This window comes from Canis aureus, chromosome X (assembly GCF_053574225.1).
Source record: "Canis aureus isolate CA01 chromosome X, VMU_Caureus_v.1.0, whole genome shotgun sequence".
Taxonomy (NCBI): Eukaryota; Metazoa; Chordata; class Mammalia; order Carnivora; family Canidae; genus Canis; species Canis aureus.
In genome coordinates, this window is record NC_135649.1 from 17612162 (window position 1) to 17636798 (window position 24637).

The 24637-nt window shown below is 43.8% G+C and overlaps 1 protein-coding gene across 10 annotated transcripts in view; it reads right to left on the reverse strand.

The window, feature by feature from the left end:
• Nucleotides 1–24126, reverse strand: part of LOC144308565 (integrator complex subunit 6-like) — a 57188-nt gene extending 33062 nt beyond the window's left edge. For 3 of the 10 annotated variants that reach the window (XR_013375007.1, XR_013375006.1, XM_077889264.1), the window contains exons 1-2: nucleotides 23652–24050; nucleotides 23433–23510 (exon numbers count right to left, since the gene is read on the reverse strand). Coding sequence is in view for 8 of the 10 variants with exons in the window: in XM_077889264.1 (XP_077745390.1) it covers nucleotides 23433–23510; nucleotides 23652–23762 (189 nt within the window). In the remaining 2 variants the exon portion in view is untranslated. Of the gene's footprint in view, nucleotides 1–23432; nucleotides 23511–23651; nucleotides 24051–24083 lie in introns of those variants that run through there. The other 7 variants (XM_077889259.1, XM_077889258.1, XM_077889260.1 and 4 more) reach the window with 7 other exon arrangements.
• Between the last annotated feature and the right edge of the window lie 511 nt (nucleotides 24127–24637).

The following is a 24637-nucleotide window of genomic DNA, read 5'->3' on the forward strand; positions in this document are numbered from 1 at the left end:
GAACTCCAATAAAAAATATAATAAATAAATAAATAAATAAATAAATAAATAAATAAATAAATAAAAAAAACAAATTGAGCTGAATTCAAAAATAAGCTTTCTGCTTTGTGGCGGACAGGAAAGGTACAAAGTTGGGAGGGACAGCAGGAATTCTTTCCTTAAGTCAACAAATTGGCATGGATCAACCCCACCATATTGGGCAGAACGCCATACACTGAGGATATGGAAGGGGTTAGGCCCTTGAGGAGCTCTTGTCACAGAGGAATGAGAAATGCAGTTTTTGGCAGGAAGGCTGAAAGGGCAAGTGGCTAGGAAGTCAGGGAGGGCTTCTCCCTGAGCATGGGGCATCTGTGGAAGAGCATGGGACGTCCCAAATTGATGGTAGGAGTGGAGGGGTGTGCCAAGGAAGAGAACAAGAATCCATAAGAGGCTAGAGCTTTGTGGAGAACCACAAGTAATTTGATTATCATTGTTCTGGGTACATGGCGGGAGGCGAGGCTGATAAGTGGGGCTCTGACCATACAGTGCTTTGTACATTGTGCTCAGGAGTTTGGATTTTATCTGTTGGCTCTGGGAATGACTTGAGGTTTTTAATTAGGGGAGTGTCATGATCAGATAGATATACCTTTTAGCAAGATTGTTCCGCTAGGGACCTGGAGAATAAATTGGGGAGGGGGTATAGGGGAGGCTTCTGAAGCTCAAGGCAGGGAAACTGGTTTGGAAACTGCTGCAATAGCTTATGGGAAGAGTGATGAAAGCCTGGGCAAAAGCAGTGGGGAGGGGAGGAGGCTGCCACCAATGAATGAAGTATTTCAGAGGCAGTCACAAGGTTTTTAGGAGCTAATTAGAAGAGCCGGGTGAGGAAAAGAGGTAGTCCATTAGGTTGAGCTCTGTGGCCTGGGCAAACCTGAGAATGGTGGGTCATTCATCCACAAGCCACGTTATTAAGTTGACTTCTTTTTCAAAGTGACTTCACATAGCAATCTTATTTCCACACCATACATTCAACATTCTATCTATAGTGAGGATTGAACTCCTGGGAGCCAGAGTAGTTCAAGGCGTGGCCAAAGAAGAATTAACAGACTTACTTGATTCAAGAAAGGGTTGGGATTAGACATGGGTACCACTTAACCACCCTGTAACTTGTCCATCTTTAAAATAATGTGTTCTGATTTTTCATCATCTTACTAATCAATCTGTTGGAATAACTGCCTTTTAAATTTCCCTTTATAATATGGATTGAAAGCATTTTACAAATCGTTTCTGCAACTGAATTGGTGGCATTCTGTTTTCAGGCCAATTCCAATTCTTTGCAGTGAATGGAACAATACAAGAAATGTGGATGCTACTCCTACCTCGGTATCACAAAGTGGAGCCACATTTACTGCCCAAAGCAATGAACTTCTTGGGAGCAGTTTAGCTTCTTCAAGAGAAGAATTAAATGTCCCTAAATGCATTCCTCACAATGCTGAAGAGGAAAAAGCCTACAGATTAATCTCAATATTTAGAGAACTTTATTCATGTGACAAATTTCTTTGCAAAAGATAATTATAAAGAGCTAGTGGTAGAAAGTAGATGTTTATATTCTTCATTCTCATTCTCATTATATTCTTCATTGCTTAGAGTTGACTTTTTTTAATAAGTGAATTCAGAACATCCCATTTACTTTCTTTTTTTAAGATTTTATTTGTAAGTCATTTCTACACCCAATATGGGGCTCAAACAACCCCGAAATCAAGAGCTGCATGCTCCACTAAGACTGAGCCAGCCAGGTGCCCCTCCCCCCATCCACACTTACCTTCTTAATACAGTCTTTTCTTTCAACTCACTCCAAAGGTACCCTATTTTCATATTGAGTCAGTAAAATCTTGACTCATGATGATGAGTTCTATACATTTTTATGGAGGTTTACAACTTACAGAGCCATATCCCATTTCACATTTGTTGAGGACAACCCTATAAATAGGGATGGTATTACCAATCCAATTTTGTTTTTCTAAACCAGGAAGAAGTAAGACTTAAGTAGGTCTTGTTTGGGGGGGGGGTGATAGTGGCAGTGAGTCACACTCTGGAATTGTACTTGCTCTGGTATCCCTGAGCCCCTTGTGGCTACTGAGCACTTAAAACATGGCTAGTCTGACTTAAGATGTGATATAAGTGTAAAAGACATGGCTAAAGAAGATGTGGTTTATGTATACAATGGAATATTACTCAGCTATTAGAAATGACAAATACCCACCATTTGCTTCAACGTGGATGGAACTGGAGGGTATTATGCTGAGTGAAGTAAGTCAGTCGGAGAAGGACAAACATTGTATGTTCTCATTCATTTGGGGAATATAAATAATAGTGAAAGGGAATATAAGGGAAGGGAGAAGAAATGTGTGGGAAATATCAGAAAGGGAGACAGAACGTAAAGACTGCTAACTCTGGGAAACGAACTAGGGGTGGTAGAAGGGGAGGAGGGCGGGGGGTGGGAGTGAATGGGTGACGGCACTGGGGGTTATTCTGTATGTTAGTAAATTGAACACCAATAAAAAATAAATTTAAAAAAAAGGAATAAAAAAAGTGTAAAAGACATGGCATTTTGAGGACTGGGAAGAAAAAAAAAAGAATGACAATACCTGAGTATTGATTTTTATATTGATGACATGTTGCAATGATAATGTTTTGAATATTTGCAGTTAAATAAAATGTATCACTAAAAGTTTCACCGGTTTCTTTGTACTTCTTAATGTGGCTACTAGAAAATGTTACATTTTGTGTATGGCTGGCATTATATGTCTATTGGACAGAGATGTTCTAGAAGGACTTGGAGGTCGGGCAAAAGAGCCTGGCCTGTCTTCTGCAGACAATAGACACACTACAGACCCCGAGGCAGGGGGGAAACAGGATCAAAGCAGTATCTCAAGTAGGTCAGTCTGGCAGTGACATAGGGGACTGATTGGGGAAGGAGAAACTGTGGTCAGGAAAAAGAAAACTAGAAGGTTTGAATTAGTAATCCAGGCCTGAGAGAAGCAGGGCCTGGATTAGGATAGGGATGAAGAGCAAGGGGTTAACTAAGGAACATTTCAAACCAACAAGATAGGATCTGATGACAGATAGACCATGGGCCTACAAGTAGAGAGGGAAGATGCTGACAAACTTCTAGCCCAGGACACATGAAGAAACAGAGGTTTGGGACAAAAGAGTAACCTGGGATCAGTGAAATCCTAAATTAAGAGTTTACTGTCTCTACAGATCAAGTTTTAAAAGTCTCCCAGAAGTCATAGGATGATGGTGGTGCTGAATAATAATAATAGGTAATGTGTTTCTGGGCCAATGTGTCAGGACCTCATGCTAAGCACAGTATCCTCCTCGTCGTCCAGCACCCCATCAAGTAGGTGCTGCTCTTATTTCCACTTTGTAGATAAGCCCACTGAGGCTCAGAAAGGATGAGCAACTCATCCAAGTCAAACAACTAGTAAATGACACAGCCAGGATTTGAACCCAGGTAGCCAATTTAAACCATTAATTACTTGAGGATCTTCTACCTATTCTGCATGTTCACTTCATAGACAAGTCTTGTTATAGTAGCTTAAAAGTTCATACATTTCACGAAATTTCCAAATTTCCTTTCACCGAAGCCTACCTTCCCTGATGTCTAAATGCAGACCAGTGGGGTATGGGGAGCAGCGAGTGATCTAGGACTTAGAAGACCCTAGTCTATCCTGGCTGTAACTAACTATCAAAACAACTGGTCCAGAGGAAGTCAGTTACACTCTGCTGGGCCTGGTACCTCATCTAAGCAATGAAAAGGCTAAAGAACCTTAGCCTTTAAGTTTAGCCTAAAGGCTAAAGAACTCGAAGGTCCCTTCAAGCTTTCATACCTCATAATTCCATACCATTATATGAATCTGACTTACAGAAACAAAACACCTCACATATTAATATATATGCTCATTCAGGCCCGGTTGAAATATGTACAGTTAATTGAAAATGTCTTTGAGGGGATCCCTGGGTGGCGCAGCGGTTTGGCGCCTGCCTTTGGCCCAGGGCGCGATCCTGGAGACCCGGGATCGAATCCCATATCAGGCTCCCGATGCATGGAGCCTGCTTCTCCCTCTGCCTGTGTCTCTGCCTCTCTCTCTCTCTCTCTCTCTCTCTCTCTGTGACTATCATAAGTAAATAAATTTAAAAAAAAATTAAAAAAAAAATAAAAAAAAAAGAAAATGTCTTTGAATACCAACAGAGAAAGTATGATGAGCCTTTCAGCCTATCAGTGCCTTGGGTTCTGTTCCAGCTCTACTGACTAACCACTGGCCATTTACTGACCCCTCGTATCACCACAGAAAAGAGAGAATCTTCACTCCTTTCCCTGGAAGGTCAAAGCCTAAAAGAAAATATTTTTCTACTATCCTCTGTGACCTTATTTCCATCTTCTTATTTGACTGCTAGGTTTTGCAGGAAATTGGCATGCTCCCATGGAGGAGGAAGCATGTCTTTCTAATCTCCTGGTATGTTCTGACATTGGTTGCTTAAGGTATAGGCTCTGTCCCTACATCAGACCTATAGGGGAGGTCTATCAATGTGTGAACAGTTTAGAAGCTTTTTTGGGAATGCACACCTCCAGTCTAGCCTTTGTCAGGAAGACAGCTGTTATTCAGAACTCTGGCTGGCTCCTTGGGTCTTATTTCGTCATTGGTTTCAATGGAGGAGGGAAAGGTGGAGGTGTTATTTAGTGGCTCCCCCAAACCTCACTATCCTAATACTTTTCCTTCCCGAGCTTCATCCCACCTTGGCCAGACCATTTCCCTAATTCATCAATTTTAATTTATTTTTATTTTTGAAAAGAGGAGAACCCTTTCCTCCATCAAAATCATGACAGGAAGTATAAACAAGTAAGAAAGATAAAAGCGCATCAACTGTCCTTGAAGGCAATGTGGGAGTGGTGCTAGAGCCCTTTTGGAAAATCCCTCCACATGTAAATGGCACTTGTAATCCTTTTCCAAAATATAAACAACCTTGTTAGGTTTAGGATTACATGCAAATTTAATGAATGTGCTGTGAATCTCCCCTTCTAAAGTAAGCAAAAAACATATTTAGGGCAGCAACATCTAATTTTCCACAAGAGAAGCACCCCTCTATGTAAATGGGATACTTGTAAATCAAGAAATAAACGGATAATTCCAATCCAATAGGGTGATAGCTATTGAAAGTGAATCAACCGTAGGGAATCTTTTTAAAGAGCAGAAATAGAGCTTGTCACAACCCAGGCTCTCTCACTAGAAGGGCACCACTCACTGGGTCCCTCTGACTTAGTGCTGAGCCACTGCACCGACCCATTCTCGGCGCACATGCCTGAAAGCCTATTTGGACACTCCTCTGAAAAGTAACAGTTCAACTCAGCCCAAGTAAGTCTTCATAGCTTGTTAGAAGGCCTTCCTGATGAATAAAAGGCTTCCCTGGGATTCAGGGAGAGATAATACATGTTGCTTCCCTTTCTTTAACAAGACTTTTTAAAATCTTTTATTAAAGGAAATGAAATCAGCCTGGTAATATTTGCCCTTCACAATCCCATAGAGCTATCCTGGACCTTGGGCTCTTCTTCAAGGTGGTTACAAACCAGACGATGAACGGATTTGAGTATTTTTCCAGATGTTGCAAGTTAAAGCCAAGGAGTTTAAATTTAGCAGGGCCATCATTTCTCCTGCTGAAAGATAAACTATTTCCCTTTTCCATTTGCTCTCTGAAAGTTGAGGGCAACTCATAAATCGGACTAAATCAATTTCCACATTTTCTGACAAACTTAATTTCTTCTCCAATCTGATGCTCTGTCAACTTTGTCAGTGTGGACTGTTCCTGTGTTGGTGAACTGACCAGTAAGACAGAATGATGTGAAGAGTAAGTAGGAAGCCTTGCTTTTCAAATCAACTCTATCTCTGGAGGAGACAGATGCCTTTTCCCTTGGTCTTTGCCCTTAGCCTTATACGGACTATCAGTGTACGTTAAAACTTTAAAACTCTTGGGGTTTTCTTCTCACAACTAAAACAGACTTTAATTCTGAGAGATATAAGACAAGGTTTTCTTGTCCTCTTACATAAACAGACCACCATGCTAGCCAGATCACCTTAAAACATTCAAACTTCTTTCTAAATTGTGTTTCCAGGCAGCACCCTTACAAAGGAGCTTGTTCAAATGGTGAACTACACATTAGGAAGACATCATATCATTAAAAGATTGGAATTGTCTTGCCTCTTGTATCTCCCTTAAACTTCTCTTCTGGTACTATACTTTCTCACCCTGACACATTTCTTCCCCCATAAAACTCTAGCGATTTGGACTGGTTTCACTTTTTAGTGACTTGAGGTTCTGATACACTTTCAGGTGTAACGAGGTGGCCTATCATTTGGGATTACTAATATCACTTTTTCTTACAAAAATTACTGGTTTTAAGAATATCCAGTTCTCTTGGATTTCTTGTTGTCTGAGTTACTGCCTCCATGGGCACCTAGTGTCCTGAAATTGCTAAAATGCTCAAAGTCCATTTTATTTGATTCAATCAGTCCTCTCCCTGAGAACTCTGGATGTTGCCATTCTGTGTTTTGGTCCATCAACTAATTTCTATCCACATACTTCAGGAAATACTACGAGTCAAGATCACACCAAATAATTCCAGCTTACTTGAGTCTTCTACTTGTTAAAAAAATGCCTAAGAAATTGACCCCCTAGTACATTGCTGAAGTATTTGACAGTGTGTGGACCACAGGATTGTTTTTCCAGCAGATGGCTAAAGGCCCTCATGAGCGTCTATTTTTTTAAGATTGTATTTATTTATTTGAGAGAGACAGAGGCAGAGAGAGCATGAGCACAGTGAAGGGCAGAGGGAGAAGGAGAAGTAGACTCCCTGCTGAGCACAGAGCCCAATACAGGGCTTGATCCCACGACCCTGAGATCATGACCTGAGCCGAAGTCAAACACTTAACCGCCTGAGCCACCCAGGTGCCACCATGAGTGCCTATTTTTAAGTAAACTGGGCAAGGAAATGATTCACAGTTTGATTCTACTGACACAAAGTTCGTGATTTTGTATCACCAGTCTCTTTAGAATTCCTAGAATGGGGGGGGGGTTAGTGGATAAATAAACCTAAAGATTAGTCTAAAATATCTCCAAAATGCATGTATGAGTTTTCAATTCTTACCCCAGAGAATCAGGATGAAATTATGAAGTAGCACACCTCTCACTTGAAAACATGGTAAGATCAAAAGAAATTTTATCTTCACCAGAGGATGCTAACATGTAGAACCAGAACTTTAGAAACTTTTCTCTCTGAGAGTCAATTGCACTGTTAACTAAAGGAAAAATACCCTAGAGAAGCAAAGAATTGGCCAAACCCAGTCAGATATAGTGTAAAATGTTACCTCTCTCACTCTCGGACCATTTCAACTGTAGCTATTGACCTAATGTCAGGGAAAAAAAAGCCACTGGGCAGATCACATGTTCAACTGTTGAGACTTTGGGTTCTGATAGGAGAAATTTTTATGAACACATACAGAGAATAAAAATTAACAAAGGTGGCCTTGGAAAGACACAAGGACAGAAGTAAGGCTAACCCACCCAAACACTGCAGAAAAAAATTGAACAGAGGATACTCTAGAATGGCCACTCGTGACTTTCCTAAGATTGCATAGCATCTCTTTCCCCCAGACTGATTTGTTTAAAGATAATCTATTTATTTGAGAGAGAGAGAGAGAGAATGGTGGGGGTGGTGGCAGAGGGAGAGAGAGAGAGAAGCAGGCTCCCCACTGAGCAGGGAGCATGAAGAAAGGCTGGATCCCAGGACCCCAGGATCATGACACGAGCTGAGATCAAGAGTCAGATGCTCAACCAAGTGAACCATCTAGATGCCCTCAGACTTTTTAAAAAGTTTTTTCTCAATTTTATGAGCAGTTTTTTTTTTTTACATTATACAAATAAACATTCATTGTTGAAAATTCCAACAGAAATACAAGGTCAGTCAATATCTCCCCAAAACTCCCAGTTCCACACTCTTCAGAGGTCACCATTGCTGGGAATCATGGAGCTGTTAGCAGACAAAAATGACATCAGTAAGATGGAGTGACATTTACCACTAAAATGGAGTGACATTCACTGAGTGTGCAGAAGAGCACAGTAGGCATGGACAGGAACCATGTTTTCTATGTTTTCTAAAATTTAAAGCAATTTTGAAATCACCCTGAATTCCATGCCTCAACTACTCCCCTTTCCTATCTTTCGGTTATACAGTTCTCTCCTGTCCTTTTTTGGAAAGAACAGTGGGAATAACCTAGTCTAATCCCTTCATTTTTACAGATAAGAAAATTAACCTCATAAAAGGAAAGTGACTTTCCCAGGGTCATGTATCTATCTAGTCCGTGGCAGATTGTGGCTGCGTGCTAAAGTGACACCCTTTGCCACAGGTACATGACAGTGGGCGGGTGACCTACCAGACAGGATGTAACATGACCACTTTTTAAAAACTGATTTTTGGGGATCCCTGGGTGGCGCAGCGGTTTGGCGCCTGCCTTTGGCCCAGGGCACGATCCTGGAGACCCGGGATCGAATCCCACGTCGGGTTCCCTGCATGGAGCCTGCTTCTCCCTCTGCCTGTGTCTCTGCCTCTCTGTCTCTCTCTCTCTGTGTGACTATCATGAATAAATAAATAAAATCTTAAAAAAAAAATAAAAATAAAAACTGATTTTTGTAACAGGACCTAGATTTCACCAGACTTTTTTTTTTTTTTTTATGATAGTCACACACAGAGAGAGAGAGAGAGAGGCAGAGACACAGGCAGAGGGAGAAGCAGGCTCCATGCACCGGGAGCCCGACGTGGGATTTGATCCCGGGTCTCCAGGATCACGCCCTGGGCCAAAGGCAGGCGCCAAACCGCTGCGCCACCCAGGGATCCCTTCACCAGACTTCTAACGTGCAGCTCAGAGCCATCCCTATGAGGTGGAGGTTATAGAGTCAAAGCACATGTGAGCTTTTAAGAAAGAGGGACAGCTTTGCCCCGCCCATCTTCAGCTTTCTCCTACAAGAAATAAACCAGGAGGGACCTCCCCACTCCCCCCACACACACTTTCCAATGCCATGGCTGTATTAAAGCCTAGATATTCTCTCCGGAATTCTGTTGTCTCCTGTCTAGTTAGGCAGGTCCCCTTGGGCACAGACAAATGCAAAAAGATAGAACTCCTGATTACACTGCCACACCTCCAGGCAACTGCAGACTGATTTAAATCACAACATGTTGGTCTAGTTCACGCTAATAAACCTCCAAAGGTCATACTCCACCTTTCTCCCCCTTCCTTCTGCAACTTCTCATCATTATAATAAAGCACCTTCTGTCACATCCTCCCCCTCAAGTCACACCCTTACTGGAATGCTGCCAGTTCACTTTTTATTCTCCCCATCTGCCCCCCAGCCCCCAGTTCTCTGGGCTCTGGATCTCCCTCTTACTTCAGTTAACTGATGCTCTAAGGGCCGGCATCAGGAATGGGGAGACCAAATCAGGCGGTGTAAGAGACAGGTCTGGCTGAAGCATGGGGCTCCTGTGGGGAGATGATGGGGGTCAAGTTTTCTACTCATGCATGGAGCAGATCCTAGAGGGCTCGGGATGGCATCCACAGACCTGAGAAGTCTTTGGAGACTTGGGCGGGGGAAGGGGGTCGATATGATGAAACCAGCTTTTTTAGAGAGTTAGCAGTCCATGAGGGCAGAGTAGGAATTTGGGTAGCACTTAGGGAGACCAAGTCGAAGGTTGTTACAGTGGTCAAAGCACAAAAGTTCAGGACCCAGCCTCAAGTGACGGCAGCCGAAATTGAGACGAAGGAACATACGTGAGAGACATTTCAAAGAAATGATGGACAGGTATTAGAAGAAATAGAAGGACCAGGTCAAAGCTGAATAATGCCTGGCTTTCAGCACTGGGTGACTAAAAGCTGGATAACATGGAAGAGCGGATAGGTTTAGGGCCACAGGGTCTTCTTGACATGCCTACTGTGAGCTGATGGCAGGATAGACAGTCAAGTGGAGATGTCCTGGAGTCAGCTACAGGTGTCTGGGTAAGACGCTGAAGATGTAGAAACCTCAGTGTGGAAGGACTATAGGAAACCATGAATGAGGTCAGATGCATTCACCAAGGGAGCAGATTGGGAAGACAGAGAAAGAATACAGAGGAGGTGATCAGTTTTTGGAAGGAAGGAGTAGTAACAGTTCCAAATATAGTCAATGGCAAGGAGAGTAAACATTAGTACATTGGCTCAAGTAGCTACAGAGTGAATCCTGAGACCTTGAGAAATCATATTTACTTTTCTCGCTAGTACCATTCCTTAGTTACACAAACATAAATGCTTTCAAAGTCTTCTGTTCATTAGCATTCAAGTCCAGAATTTGGCTCTTGGTACTAAGTTTACTGAACTATTCAACCTACAGGGCACAATATAGATAATGAAAGAGCACCTGCCATTAATGACTAGTATAATCAGGTGAACATGGTTTCAGAAACAGCACTCCACTTTTCCTCCCAACCTCTGGCACATCAGCACAAAAGTGTTCATACACCTTTTCTCTAGTTAAGACCCCAGTGGCTGAATGAGGGAGTACCTCCATTCCTTCTCTGAAATTCATCTTTCCCAACCTAACTAAGCAGCCACAAGCCATCTGGCTATGGCAGGGGTCGGGGGCCCGGGGAAAGAGAGGGTGATGGGGAGGGAATGAAGAAGGTACCATAAGGTAAAGCACAGGCTGATGCCTAAAATACTGCAAAGGTGGTTCTGGCACCTTCAAGCCTTTTACAAAACCACTCTGCATCCCCACAGGTGATGGATGAGAAGAGACGAAATGGTTACCGTGGCGTATCTTGAATGTCTTCTTTTTCCTTACAAGAAAAACATGTATCATGAGATTCATAAAGGGAAAGTGGCAAATCAGATTGTGGAAGCCACAAGATGGCCAAAGACTACCCTGTTGCTTTTACAAGCCTACCACTCCTCCTATAGGGTGGACTCAGCCCAGAGGACAGGCCCTCAAGCTCCGCCCCCGACATACATACTATCTCCATCTCTACCACCTGCACACACATGGGTACTGGGGTAAGGGCCAAACTGCAGAACATCAAAAGCCAAACCATTTCACAAATTAATGCACCATGCTAGAACGAGTTAAGAAAATAAAGCTAGTAACGTGGCAGTAATAATTTTCATTCACTGAGTGCTTGCTCTAATACCAGGCACTGCTATATCAAGAACTATAAATAAGAGCATGATAATTCTGTCTAAAAACCATGGCTCTAGGACGTATATTATAATGAGAAAATACCAGTGAGAGACAGACCTGGGTTACTATTTGGCTGTGTTATAAGTAACCTGCCTGGGCCTGGTTTCTCTGAGTTAGGGTGGTTGGGAAGATAAATGAAAGAAGTGCTTTATATTCATTGTCATGTTGCCTTATACATAGGCATTACTCAATAAACATCAGCTGCTATTATTAGAAAGCTACTGTATTATTATTGTTCACTATTACAAGAAAGTAGTTATAAGACCAATCGTATCTGTAAAAGCCAGATAACACCTTCAGCAATGAGGTGGGTTTCAGGAGGACCCAAAACTAGGGCTATAAAATACATGCCATTCAGCAGCACATCTGCACTTTTGTCCAGATTCCGGATTAAACATTGCTGTTTCTTCCTTAAATGGGAGTCATTACAGTAAAAAAATAAATAAAATAACGTGGTCACTTCCGTAACCCCCATGAGGAGGACTGATGTTAGAGAGAGAAATAATCATGGGAGCTCTCCTCCCTCCTTTTAATGCTATTGATGACATCCCACAATATAAGACAAGGGCTCCTCTACGGAACATTGAGAACGCCTTCAATAAAAGCAGAGATACAAACCCCCCTTTGTTTATTGGGTTTTATACTATGCCAAGCTAGAGAATTTATCCTTTATCCTACTTTTCTTAATGAATGCTGTTCCTAAGGATTTTTGGGCCATGAAGTTTTATAAATTGAATCAGGGCTATGTCACATATTTCTAGTAACACTAAAAGCATGCAACATTCAGTGCCACTGTTGAGCACATATTACAAACAGAATTCTGATTCCTGTAGTTGCATTAGGAGTTCACACATATATTCTATTGTATTTAGCCTAGGAAAATACTTCTAACCCAACCAGTTGGATCACCAACTGCATCCAAAAGCCACTGGCTTTCAATACAAACAAGAATGGGATGCTTTCATATTTTGCCCCAGGGCTGAGGGTTATCAACCCATCAATTCTGAACTGTATGAAAACCTTTCATGCACAAATGAGTCCATTATGATGTTAATTTTAAACAGAACTTCAAGAGAAAAGAACCTCCTTAGCAAATAATTTCTAGGATAGGAACATCATAAATATCTTAAGAAAGAATATAAACTTCCATCAAAATCCTAGAGGAGGGATCCCTGGGTGGCGCAGCGGTTTAGCGCCTGCCTTTGGCCCAGGGCGCGATCCTGGAGACCCGGGATCGAATCCCTCGTCGGGCTCCCGGTGCATGGAGCCTGCTTCTCCCTCTGCCTATGTCTCTGCCTCTCTCTCTCTCTCTCTCTGTGACTATCATAAATAAATAAAAATAAAATAAAATAAAAAAATCCTAGAGGAGAACAGAGGCAACACCCTTTTTGGATTTGGCCACAGCAACTTCTTGCAAGATACATCTACAAAGGCAAGGGAAACAAAAACAAAAATGAACTATTGAGACCTAATCAAGATAAAAAGCTTCTGCACAGCAAAAGAAACAGTCAACAAAACTAAAAGACAACCTACAGAACGGGAGAAGATATTTGCAAATGACATATCAGATAAAGGGCTAGTATCCAAGATCTATAAAGAACTTATTAAACTCAACAGCAAAGAAACAAACAATCCAATCATGAAATAGGCAAAAGACATGAACAGAAATTTCATCAAAAAAGACATACACATGGCCAACAAGTATATGAGAAAATGCTCTGCATCACTTGCCATCAGGGAATACAAATCAAAACCACAATGAGATACCACCTCACATCAGTGAGAATGGGGAAAATTAGCAAGACAGGAAACAACAAATGTTGGAGAGGATGTGGATAAAGAGGAACCCTCTTGCACTGTTGGTGGGAATGTGAACTGGGCATAGCCACTCTGGAAAACTGTGTGGAGGTTCCTCAAAGAGTTAAAAATAGAGCTACCCTACGACCCAGCAATTGCACTCCTGAGGATTTCCCCCCAAAGATACCGATGCAGTGAAACGGCAGGACACCTGGACCCCGATGTTTATAGCAGCAATGTCCACAACAGCCAAACTGTGGAAAGAGCCTCAGTGTCCATCGAAAGATGAATGGATAAAGAAGATGTGGTTTATGTATACAATGGAATATTACTCAGCCATCAGAAACGACGAATACCCACTATTTGCTTCAACATGGATGGAACTGGAGGGTATTAGGCTGAGTGAAATAAGTCAATTGGAGAAGGACAATCATCACATGGTTTCACTCATATGGGGAATATAAAAAATAGTAAAAGGGATCATAGGGGAAAGAAGAGAAAATGAGTGGGAAAAATCAGAGAGGGTGAAAGAACTTGAGAGACTCCTAACTCTGGGAAATGAACAAGGGGTAGTGGAAGGGGAGGTAAGCAGGGGGATGGGGTGACTGGGTGATGGGCACTGAGTGGGCACTTGATGGGATGAGCACTGGGTGTTATACTATATGTTGGCAAATCGAACACCAATAAAAAATATACAAAAAAAGAAAGACTGTAGACTAACACTGCTAACAGAAATCTAGTGCAAGCCACATGTGTCTTTTTATATTAAGTAGACATATTTTAAAAAATAGACCTAGGTGAAACTGATAGTATATTTCATTTAACTCAGTATATAAGAAATACAATTGCTTAAATTTGTTGTAATCAATCCAAAAATTGTTAATGAGTAGTTTATATATTTTTGAACTGTGTCTTCAAAATCAAGTGTTTTTTTTTAAACTTTTTTTTTAATTTTTATTTATTTATGATAGTCACAGAGAGAGAGAGGCGCAGAGACACAGGCAGAGGGAGAAGCAGGCTCCATGCACCGGGAGCCCGATGTGGGATTCGATCCCGGGTCTCCAGGATCGCGCCCTGGGCCAAAGGCAGGCGCCAAACTGCTGCGCCACCCAGGGATCCCTAAAATCAAGTGTTTAATGTATACTTATCATCTTAATTCAGACCAGCCACCTTTCATGGGCTCAATCACCACATGTGCCCAGTGGGTACTGTACTGAATGGTGTAAATGGTAAATGTAGCCAATCTAAAACATGAATGGTAGAGCACCCTGGTGGCTCAGTCAGTTAAGCATCCAACTCTTGATTTCCACTCAGGTCCTGATCTCAGGGTCTTGAGATGAATCTCCATGTCAGCTACGTGCTGTACAATGAGCCTGCTTAAGATTCTCTCTCTCTCTCTCTCTCTCTCTCTCTCTCTCTCTTTCTCTCTCTCTACCTCCCTCTGCCCCTCCCTCCTCTCTCTCATACACAAGAATGGTATATTTGAAGATCTCTGCCTACCTCACTGCCATCTCAGCCTTTCATCTATCTTACTGGAGCCCTTAGAGGGTCTCCACCACCCCCATCACTAGCCACCAGGAGTTGTGAGGAAGAAGAGGGGAAGGATGTGTTTTGACCAAATCACCTGGAAACCCAAATCCGTTTCCCCCGTAGAAACAATGACAAACACAATGGTTCTCTGGCTAAGTGGCATTAAGGGTTAAAAAGCCTTTCCTGGGAAGGAAGGTCTGGGAACCTCATCATGATTTAGAACATTGTATCCAGGAGATAGTGTGTTCCAAACTTCTAATATTCACACAAAGGGACTGCCTTGATCTCTTATGCCCTTGGCAAAAGGGACCCAGAGGCCATGTTTACAGAGTTTTTCATTGAAAGACTTAAAAGCCAAGGTCTGTCTTCAGACCTGTCCTACAGAGGGTCCCCCACATGGAGGGTCCTGCCCTTCTCTGGAAGGCACATCTCTGCTTGAAATGTGCAACTGCTTCCATGTTTGAGCTCCCTGAGAACCTCCGAGTCCCGTCTTGGAAGCAGTTCTAATGACCTTCCTGAAACACAGGCAACCTGAGGAGGACATATCTGTACTCTCCTCCTGTGGGCCCCACCCCTCTGCCAGTGCCCCACCCCAATCCCAACCCCAAAACCAGGAGCTCTCAGGCAGTCAGCACTCATGCAAAGCAAGGCCATTTCCAACCACATCTCTCGGGTTCCTTCCCATCTTTCCCTTCATCCCTCTGCCCCAGCCTTCCTCATCCTACGCTCCTGGGAATAACAACTGAACAAGTGCACTGACCACAAGCCTAGCCCCATTCCTCTTCAAATCTGCCTTGCAACTCTTCATCCCAGAGAAAATGTCCACACTCTAGCGTGGAGGTCTCAAAGCCCTTTTGTGATCCAATCACAGCTAGTTACAACCCTGACTGGATAAATTGAATTTTCACTGTAACTTGCCCACCCCACCCCACCCCCTGCCTCACCTCCAATCTGTCGGTTAAGAGTCCACTCACTGTCTTTGGTGTATCCCACACCTTAATCCATATGCTCCAGTCACCTTTTTTTCCAAGTGACCATTCTCCAGACCCTCAATGACGAGGACTGTGACTTTTACCCTTCTGGCGTCCCCCTGGGCCAGGTCTCTCAGGCCTAGATTGCAGACCCCTACTATGAGTGCTATGAGTAGCCACCCACCGTTGGATTTCTATTCTGGAAACACCATCATGATTGTATCATCGTGGAGCTGATAAAAGTTAAACCAGTGGTTACCCGCAGGGGAGGAACAGATTACAGGAAGAAGCAAGAAGCATTTTCTGGGGTGATGGAAATAGTCAGTAGCTTGGCCTGGGTTGGTGCTTACATGAATGTAGAAACATGTTAAAAACTGCATTGGGTCATTAAGATTGATGTACCTAGGTATGTAACTCACATTGCAACGAACAAAAGAAAGGGGAGGCACATACATTGGCCTTATAAAAGATACAGCCCTGCCGGATCATAAACCTGACCCTACGTGAAAATACTAGCTATAATCAACATTAAACACATTACACCGTTCGTTAATACTGATCACCCTTTGAAGTAAGAGTAGCAGAAATGGGAGCTGGGACTGGGTAACTTTCACACTTACCTACTGCTTGAAATCTACCCCTTCCATTGACTGAGTACCTGCTAAAATATAGGCACTCTTTCAGGTGCTCAGGGTACAAATATAAGTTTAAATAGGAGCCCATAAAGACCTCATGTTAGGAAGGCCAATATGAGCACTGAGAACCACCACCATACAGTTTGCTAACTTTAAGGTCCGGGCAGTGCTGGCGGATCACAGTAGGAGGGGTTATACCATTTGGAGTAGAGCTTGGGCAGAAGGGCAGGATGACTTTGGAGACTAAAGAATAGAGAGCTGAGGCGTGTCACGTCAGCCAAGTGCATGTCCCAGGCAAAGGAAACTAGAGGCATAGTGAGTCCAGAGAAGACAGCAGACTTTCCCATCGCCCTGGCTGGAGCCTAGGGTCCAGAAGAAGAGTGGAAGAGTGGAAAGGCACAACTGGGAAGGTGAGCTAGATCTAGCTAGGTGAGCTAGATCATCCTACGCTCCAAGAGGCCTTGGAGGTCTCTGGATTCTAGATTCTACTCTGAAATGTACCAGGGAGCCACTGAAGGATTTTAGTAGGGGAATGACTTTACTTTACTTTGTTTTATTTTGAGGATGAACAATTAGTGGCAATGAGGGGGAGGGCATCAGTGGGGAGTAAGACAAGAAGTAGGGAGACCAGCTGAGTGGCTGCTACAACACAGGTCTGGGTGAAGAATGATGAAAGTTGGAAAAAGGAGGGGTGCAGGTAAGAATGAATGGAGAGAGGAGAGGTTGGTAATAGGGAACTGATGGGACTCTGCCATCATCTGCCAGCTCATAGCTAGTCTGCAGAGGGCACTTACTCCCCAACCCAAGGATCTAGGCTTCTACCAAAAATTTTACTGGCTTTTTATTTTTAACAAGAAATATTTTATTCACTGCAAGACAAAACCACCAACAAAAGTACAGATAGAGTGGCATAGACTCGAGTGATGAGTTTTCTGGATAAGGTTTCACTGAAGTTCTAATTCCTTGTATAAAGAAAAAGTGCTACTACTCAGAGTCCCTCACTCAGGAAATGCTTTCCAGGAGTGCCTGGGTGGCTCAGTCAGTTAAGTGTCTACTTTTGGCTCAGGTCATGATCTCAAGGTCCTGGGATCAAGCCCCTCCTGGGGCTCCCTGCTCAGTGGGGATTCTGCTTCTCCCTCTCCCTCTGCTTGCCAACCACCTCGTGCTTGTTCTTTCTCTTTCGCTCAAATAAATAAAATCTTTTTTAAAAAAGGAACATAAAATTCTTTCCAATAAACTATATTTAATTCATAGGTTGGACAAAAGTCTGTATTTATGTATGCATAACTGATGTATCCTTATATTAGTTTCAGGTATACAACACGTTGATTTCATATTTGTATATACTGCAAAATGATCACCACAATAATTCTGCTTAAACTCATCAGCATACACAGTTACAAACTTATTTTCTTTTTTTCTTATGCTGAGAACTTCTAAGATTACTCTCTTAGCAACTTTTAAATATGCAATACAGTATTATGAACTATAATTGCCATACCACACATAACATCCCCATGACTTACTTATTTTATAACTGGAAGTCTGTACCTTTTGACCCCTTCACCCATTTTGCCCACCTCTCAACCCCTGCCTCTGCCAACCACTGATCTATTTTCTGTATCTATGAGCTTGTTTTTTGTTTTGCCTCCACATACAAATGAGATCATATAGGGGCACCTGGGTGTTTCAGTGGTTGAGCGTCTGCCTTTGGCTCAGGTTGTGATTCTGGGGTCTTGGGATCGAGTCCCACACTGGGCTTCCTGCAGGGAGCCTGCTTCTCCCTCTGTCTATGTCTCTGCCTCTCTCTCTATGTCTCTCATGAATGAATGAATGAATGAATGAATGAATAAATATTCTTAGAAAACCAAGGTGATATTTAAAAAAGATCTAAAAAATAAATGAGATCATACGGTATTTGTCTTTCTCTGCCTGACTTATTTTACCTAGCATAATCTATGTTTTGCAAATGGCAAGATTTCCTTCTTTTGCATGGCGGAATAATACATGTATCACCATCTCTTCATCCATCAATGAACACTTACGTTGTTTCCATATGTTAGTTATTGTAAATAATGCTGCAATAAATCTAGGAGCCTAGGGGTGTAGGTATCTTTTTGAGTCAGTGTTTTTACTGTCTTCAGATAAATACTCAGAAGCAGATTGTAGGGTACTTATATTTTTAATTTTTTGAGGCACCTACCTCCATACTGTTTTCCATAGTGGCTGCACCAATTTCCATTCCCACCAACAGTGCACAAGGTTCCTTTTCTCCACATCCCTGCCAATACTTGCTATCCCTTGCCTTTTTGAAAATGATCATTAACACACATGAGGTGATATCTCATTGTGGTTTGGATTTGCTTTCCCTGATGCTGAAAGATGTTGAGCATCTTTTCATGAACCTGTTGGCCATCTGGATGTTTTCTTTGGAGAAATGTCAATTCAGATCCTCTCCCCATTTTCAAGTCAGATTGTTTTTTTCCTCTTGAGTTGGATGAGTTCTTTATAGATGTTGGATATCTAACGTTGGATATATGATTTGCAAATATGTTCTCTCCATTCAGTAAGTTGCCTTTACCTTTTGTGCATGGGTTCTCTCCCCTTTTCTTATTTCAAAATAAGTATGATCGCATGCTTCCAATGGCCAATGAAAGGTGAAAAGTAAGCAAGGATGGGAGAGGCACAGTTCATCATAGAAGTCAATGCACCCCCTTTGTGGCATTTTGATATGCAAGTGCACCTTCTTGTGTCAGGCTGCTCTCACAGGCTTTGCTACTGGTTCACCCTAAAGCACTTCCTTAGCTTCCAACCACAGTGAAAGGCTCCCCTATAAGTAAGTCATTCTTTTGTCCAAATAAAGCCCATACCATATACTGAAGGGGGGCAATATGAAAAAGTGATGCCTTAGTTAAAATACCAATGCATGTTTGGAACACAGATCATTTAAAAAGCATTAGTTTACTTCCTAAATCTGTCAGCCAAAATGCTGCCTTTGCTGACACATGTCGACAAGGGCATGCAGACACCAGTAAACAAAACTAGCTACAGGATGTGAAAAAGTAACACTCAAGGGAAAATTTCACTTTTTCAAATGCTCTATGTTTTCAAATTACAGACTTGGGATATGTCTTTGAAACCTCTCTTCCTATTTATGCAAAAAGAAAAAAAACCACTTCTGCCCACTATTTATACATGTGTTTCAGCTATTTCTAGAAAAGTGACTCAGTTTTCTGTTAAAAAAGCATTTGCTTCAATAAGAAATAAAGAAATTTTAAGATAGTAGCTTCAAACATCAAACTATTTTGAATATTTATTCTGGACCCCAATCTCACAACTCCCTTTCTTCTTGGAGCCCTCAATGTGCTCAGAACTAGTAGTAGCGACAAGCTTACTTCAGCTATTCACTGAATAAAAGGAAATCATGATTCATAGCAAAACAAAACAGAAAGACAGCAGAACCTCAGCCAAAACTATTGAGAACTAGTGTGCAAACCAAGCCCCACTTTGTAAAAATCCTGTATCACTCTTATGTGGTTACATTAGAAATTCTGAAATATTAAACATGGTTTCATCCTTCTATACACTAAAGATACCATTTTATAAAAGTAGTGTTAACACTTGTGACACTGTGTATAAAACTTGTCTACCAAGCAACGCTTGAAACAGATGTAACACAAAATGCTTGCATTCCATAGGCTTTTTATATGGTCCCCAAATCAAACCTCATTCCTTCCCCGCCAAGCAGACTGCAAGTAACAGGTATGACTAATTTTAAAAGAGCACATAGCCATTACTAGGGGATGCGCAGTAAGTTACTAAGTCCTAGGTGAAACACTATATTCATGTACTCAACAGTATACATTAGATACATTAGAGAGAAATTTCAGTCACTAACTTTTCACAAGATTTATTGTCAGAGCCTGTAAGTGGATATACTGGGAATAGTTTCACGCCTATTAGGAAAAAAACCTTCCAACCAAATGCACAACTCCTGCCTGTTAAACCACCAATAGAACTGAATATTCTAGTAGAAATCTTCTACAAAGAAAAAAACTGAATCTTGTAGTAGGGGAAAAAAGTGTGCTCTGCAGCGTCTGGAGCTGGATATAACCAAGACGAGAAACAAGCAGTTATCTTGAGAAGAGATAAACAATGGCCCTCCAACTGTAGAACGAATGAGAAATAACAGTACACAGTATTCTGCAGAAAAATAAGCTACAGGGATGCCTCAGTGGCTCAGTGGTTGAGCATCTGCCTTTGGTTCCAGGCGTGATCCCGGGGCCTAGGATCGAGTCCCACATAAGGCTCCCCACAGGGAGCCTGCTTGTCCCTCTGCCTATGTCTCTGCATCTCTCTCTGCACCTCTCATCAATCAATAAATACAATCTTTTTTTTAAAAAATAAGCTACGGATAAAGCCCTATATGTAACATCACTTGGCTGAAGGGAACCGGGCTCTTAATGAAGAGTGAAGTTTTGAGTGGGAACTAGATGCCAGCTGACAATCAAAGAAAGAATTTCTTGATAATCCGTGTGACAGAAAACAGACCTTTGTGGCTCCTAGTTATTAGCTAATGAAAGACTCAACTAAATTTTAAGAAAAATTCACCATATGTTCTAAAATTTCAGGCCTTCCCAGATGTCTAGATCCTAAAAGCCAAAGAAGAAATAGTTACCACATGCTGAGGGGGGAGGCAAGGCAGGAGTGGCTGAGGAGACTCAGAAAAAAAAACTGTTACCAAAGATGCCTATCATTAGTGATTGGGGTACCCACAGCAACATCACAGGAACATCATTAAGATCATTAACCATGAACCATTTTCTAGCACATGGAGTTAATCACGTGGCATGAAAACGAAAAACCTGAGCAAACCTTAGAAAAGCATCAAGACTAAACAAGGAGACAACTAATGATTGGTAATTAAAACCATTACACAAAGTGCCTTCCCATACCTGACCTACAGAAGAAAACAAGGATCAAATTCAACATGGAAGGACGCTTTTTTTCTTAAGGGGAAAAATGTGATCTATAACACGGCAGGATAAAAAGAGCTAACAGATGAAATTTCCACTGAGAACAAGATCCAACTTTCCCCCTCTGTTCCCAGAACTATCTGGAGCCTCCAAAATACCATGGATAAGTTACACAGCCACTAAAAATTTTAAGTATGAAGACTATGTGGCAACCCAGAATAATTCATGGGACAAAATAGGTGGGGAAGGCAGAACACAAAGTAAAATGTATACTAACTATGGTTAGGCTGCTAGGTAAAAAGATGGCATGTTGTTTTGGGGGGTGTGGGGGGGAGACTTTGTGTTTCCTTTCCAAAGATTCTGTAAACATTGCCATGAAATATTTCCAGCTTAAAAAAATTTTAAATGACAAGTCTTGGCAGTTCAGAAAAAAATGTTAAATAAGTTATCAAGAAAAACAAAAGTCACACTGCATTGTGGATTATCCTTTTTACTACTTCAAATTAAGGAGAATTTCAAAGGCCACAGTACAAATGGTGGGTTCTTATCTGTATTAGTAACTCAAAGGGTGTAGACTTTCAGACTTTGAATGTACAAACATCTGCTTTTCTATGTGGAAAAAAATGGTCACACCCTTTTGGGAAACTGACATTTTTTAAAAGCTTATGGCATTTTTGAAAGCTGTCTGCTCACTGTAGTTTTTAAAATAGATAAATCGAAAACTGAAAATAAAGCCTCCAAACCAGAACAGTCTGAAGGGGAACCCACTCGTCGAACTGTTAACCCAAGGTTTTATTTCTGAAGGCACATACTCTCTGACCAACTATTTGGTTTGATAGGTTCCATTCTTTTAAACACTTCCCTCGGCTGAAACGGATTACAACACATCCACACTGCCGATCCCCAGCACTATTATGATAATTCTGAGAAAAAGAAGGCGTCAAGCAAAATCCGTCAAGGATTATGGTAATATAATTTTGAAATTTCAACATGCAAGCAGGAGGACTCTTATGCAGGTTGATTTAATAGTCCACGTTCTCATTTATCGGGCCACTGCAGGCAAGGCAGTTCTTTATCTCCTCACCATTAGGAACATAGATTAACTACCCCACGGAGGTTAAATCCTCCCTACTTTTCGCCTATAGGTCAGAATGCCATGGATCAAATCATCGAATTTGGCTACTGCAGCCGTGCACAGTCCAATCTTCCCCCTTCCTTCCTTCCTTCCTTCTCCTGGGACAAATCCCTACGTGGCTAACAGCAACCTAATTTAGGATGTAAATAGGTAGGCCAGGTCTCTAAAAAGCTCGGCCCCACGTGAGTTTCGATCCGCACGTCCCCGCCCCGCCCGTCGCGGTTCGGTGGAGTACGCAATGAAACATTAACAGTAGCGGAGGTGCCTGGAGCAGGCTCATGCGGACCGTTCTCGGGGGAAAAATGAGAAGTTTCTCCGGGTCTGGGGGCGGGGAGGCTCGCTCCGCGGACAGATCTGCCATCGGGCGGGGTAGGGTAGAGACCACAGACGTGCACAGGCTCGGTCCCTCTCCGAGGGCCGGCAGCTGGCTCTGCCACGCTCTCAGCAGGAAGGGGAGGGCAGTGGGAGGAAGAGGGGGAGGCGAGGGGGGAGGGGAAGAGAGGGGAGGGGGAGGAGGCAGGGCTGGAGGAGGAGCCTGCGCCTGGAGAGCCCGCGCGCCCAGCCCTCAGCACCGCGGGGCGGAGTCGCTCGGCCCGCCCGGCCCCGGCCCCGGCCCCGCCGCCGCCGCCGCCGCCACCGCCGCCACCGCCACCGCCGCCGCCGCCACTGCCACTGAGCCCGGTGCGCCCCGAGGGGGCGGGCCCGGGTGGGCCCACCCCGCGGCCTTCCTCCGGGTCTCGGACCCTCCTTCCCCTCCCCTCCCTTTCCTCCCTCCTTTCCATCTCAGCAGCGCCCTCAGTCTCCCTCTCTGGCTCATACAAAAGCAAAATGTCCGCCATGTTCCGAGGCCGCCGCGGTCGGCCCTGCCACCGACTCGGTTCCCCCCGCCCGCCGTTTGCCCCGCGGCCACCCCTCCCGCATCCCCAGGTCCCGGCCCCGGGCGCCGCCGCCGCTCCGCCAGCCCCCCGCGCGCCCCCGCCTGGCCCGCGCGCCCCGCCAGGCGCCGCAGCACCGCCTCAGGCGGGGGCAGGGGGCGGCAGCCCCGGGTGCCTGGCTCCCACTTCCCGCCCGCCCACGCCCTCGATGGCCTCTTTACCTTGATGCAGTACGGGGGTTCGTCGTAGGTGACCAGCATGTACCTGTCTCCGCGGCTGGCCGGGTCCCGGGAGCGCAGCTGCGAGACGAGGGATGACGGAGGGGGCCGCGAAGGGAAGGAGGGAGGAGGGGGCGATATGGACGTTACAGAAGCACCTAGATCCATCACCACCCCCATCCCTCGGGAGCTCTCCCCAGCTCTCCCCTCCCCTCCCTTTACCTTCAAGAATAACTCCACAGCGCCTTTGGCAATGTCCAGATAGGAGGTGCCCAAGTCAGTGCGCTGGTTCATAGAGGCGGACGTGTCTATGAGGAACAGCAGGATGGGCATCTTCCCCTGCACCCCTGGCTCCACTCCCCACTCTCCTGACCGTCTTGCCCTCACTGCCGAGGACTGCCACCTGAACCCTCAACTCTCGCAGAGCCAAGGTTTAGGGAGCAAGGGGGAGACGGGACGGGACGGATGGAACTGCTCCTGGCCTCCTCTTTCTGCAGCCCCACCTCCTCTCCCTCCAAGGGAACTTGAAAGTGTGAGCGTGTGTAGCCCTCGGGGCCCTCCCCTTTCCCCTCCCCTGCCACCACTACTGCCGCTGCCGCCGCCGCTGCCGCCGCCGCCGCCAGTACTACTGCCCAAGCATCCGTCCACGCTCACTCAAGCGCTCGCCCCAGACTGGGAGCTGTCTCTGTTCACCGACACACAACTTCGGTCCGCTCACCTACCATGGGCACCATGTGACCAGAACCCACGCCATTGGCTGCCAATTATATGGTATTTGCATATTCATTAGATGACAGGGCAAGGGGAGGGACTTGGGCGAACCCTGGGAGTTGAAGTTTGAACCCAGGCAGGGGGTAAGGGGAAATGTTAAGGACCCTCTTTTAAAGGACTTAAAAGCTGTTAGGGTACTTACGGTTGTTTGAAGGGATTTTTGCTTGCTCTTCAGAGATGATTCAAAAGGGAGAGTGAATTTGAGCAACAGTTGCGCAGCACTACAGAAGCAGATGCTTGGACAGGCTGCACAGAAAATGCTCTAACTGCAATCGATCAATCCTGCCAGTGGCTAAGACCAAAACATTTAAGAGGCAGCAAACTTCTTTCCTGGCAAGACTTACTCGCATTCCTTTCAATGCCTCCCCACTCTTGATCAGTATTTGTAAGGTGGTTGCTGGCCTTGCATTCCACATATATCCACGTAGAAAGAAAAC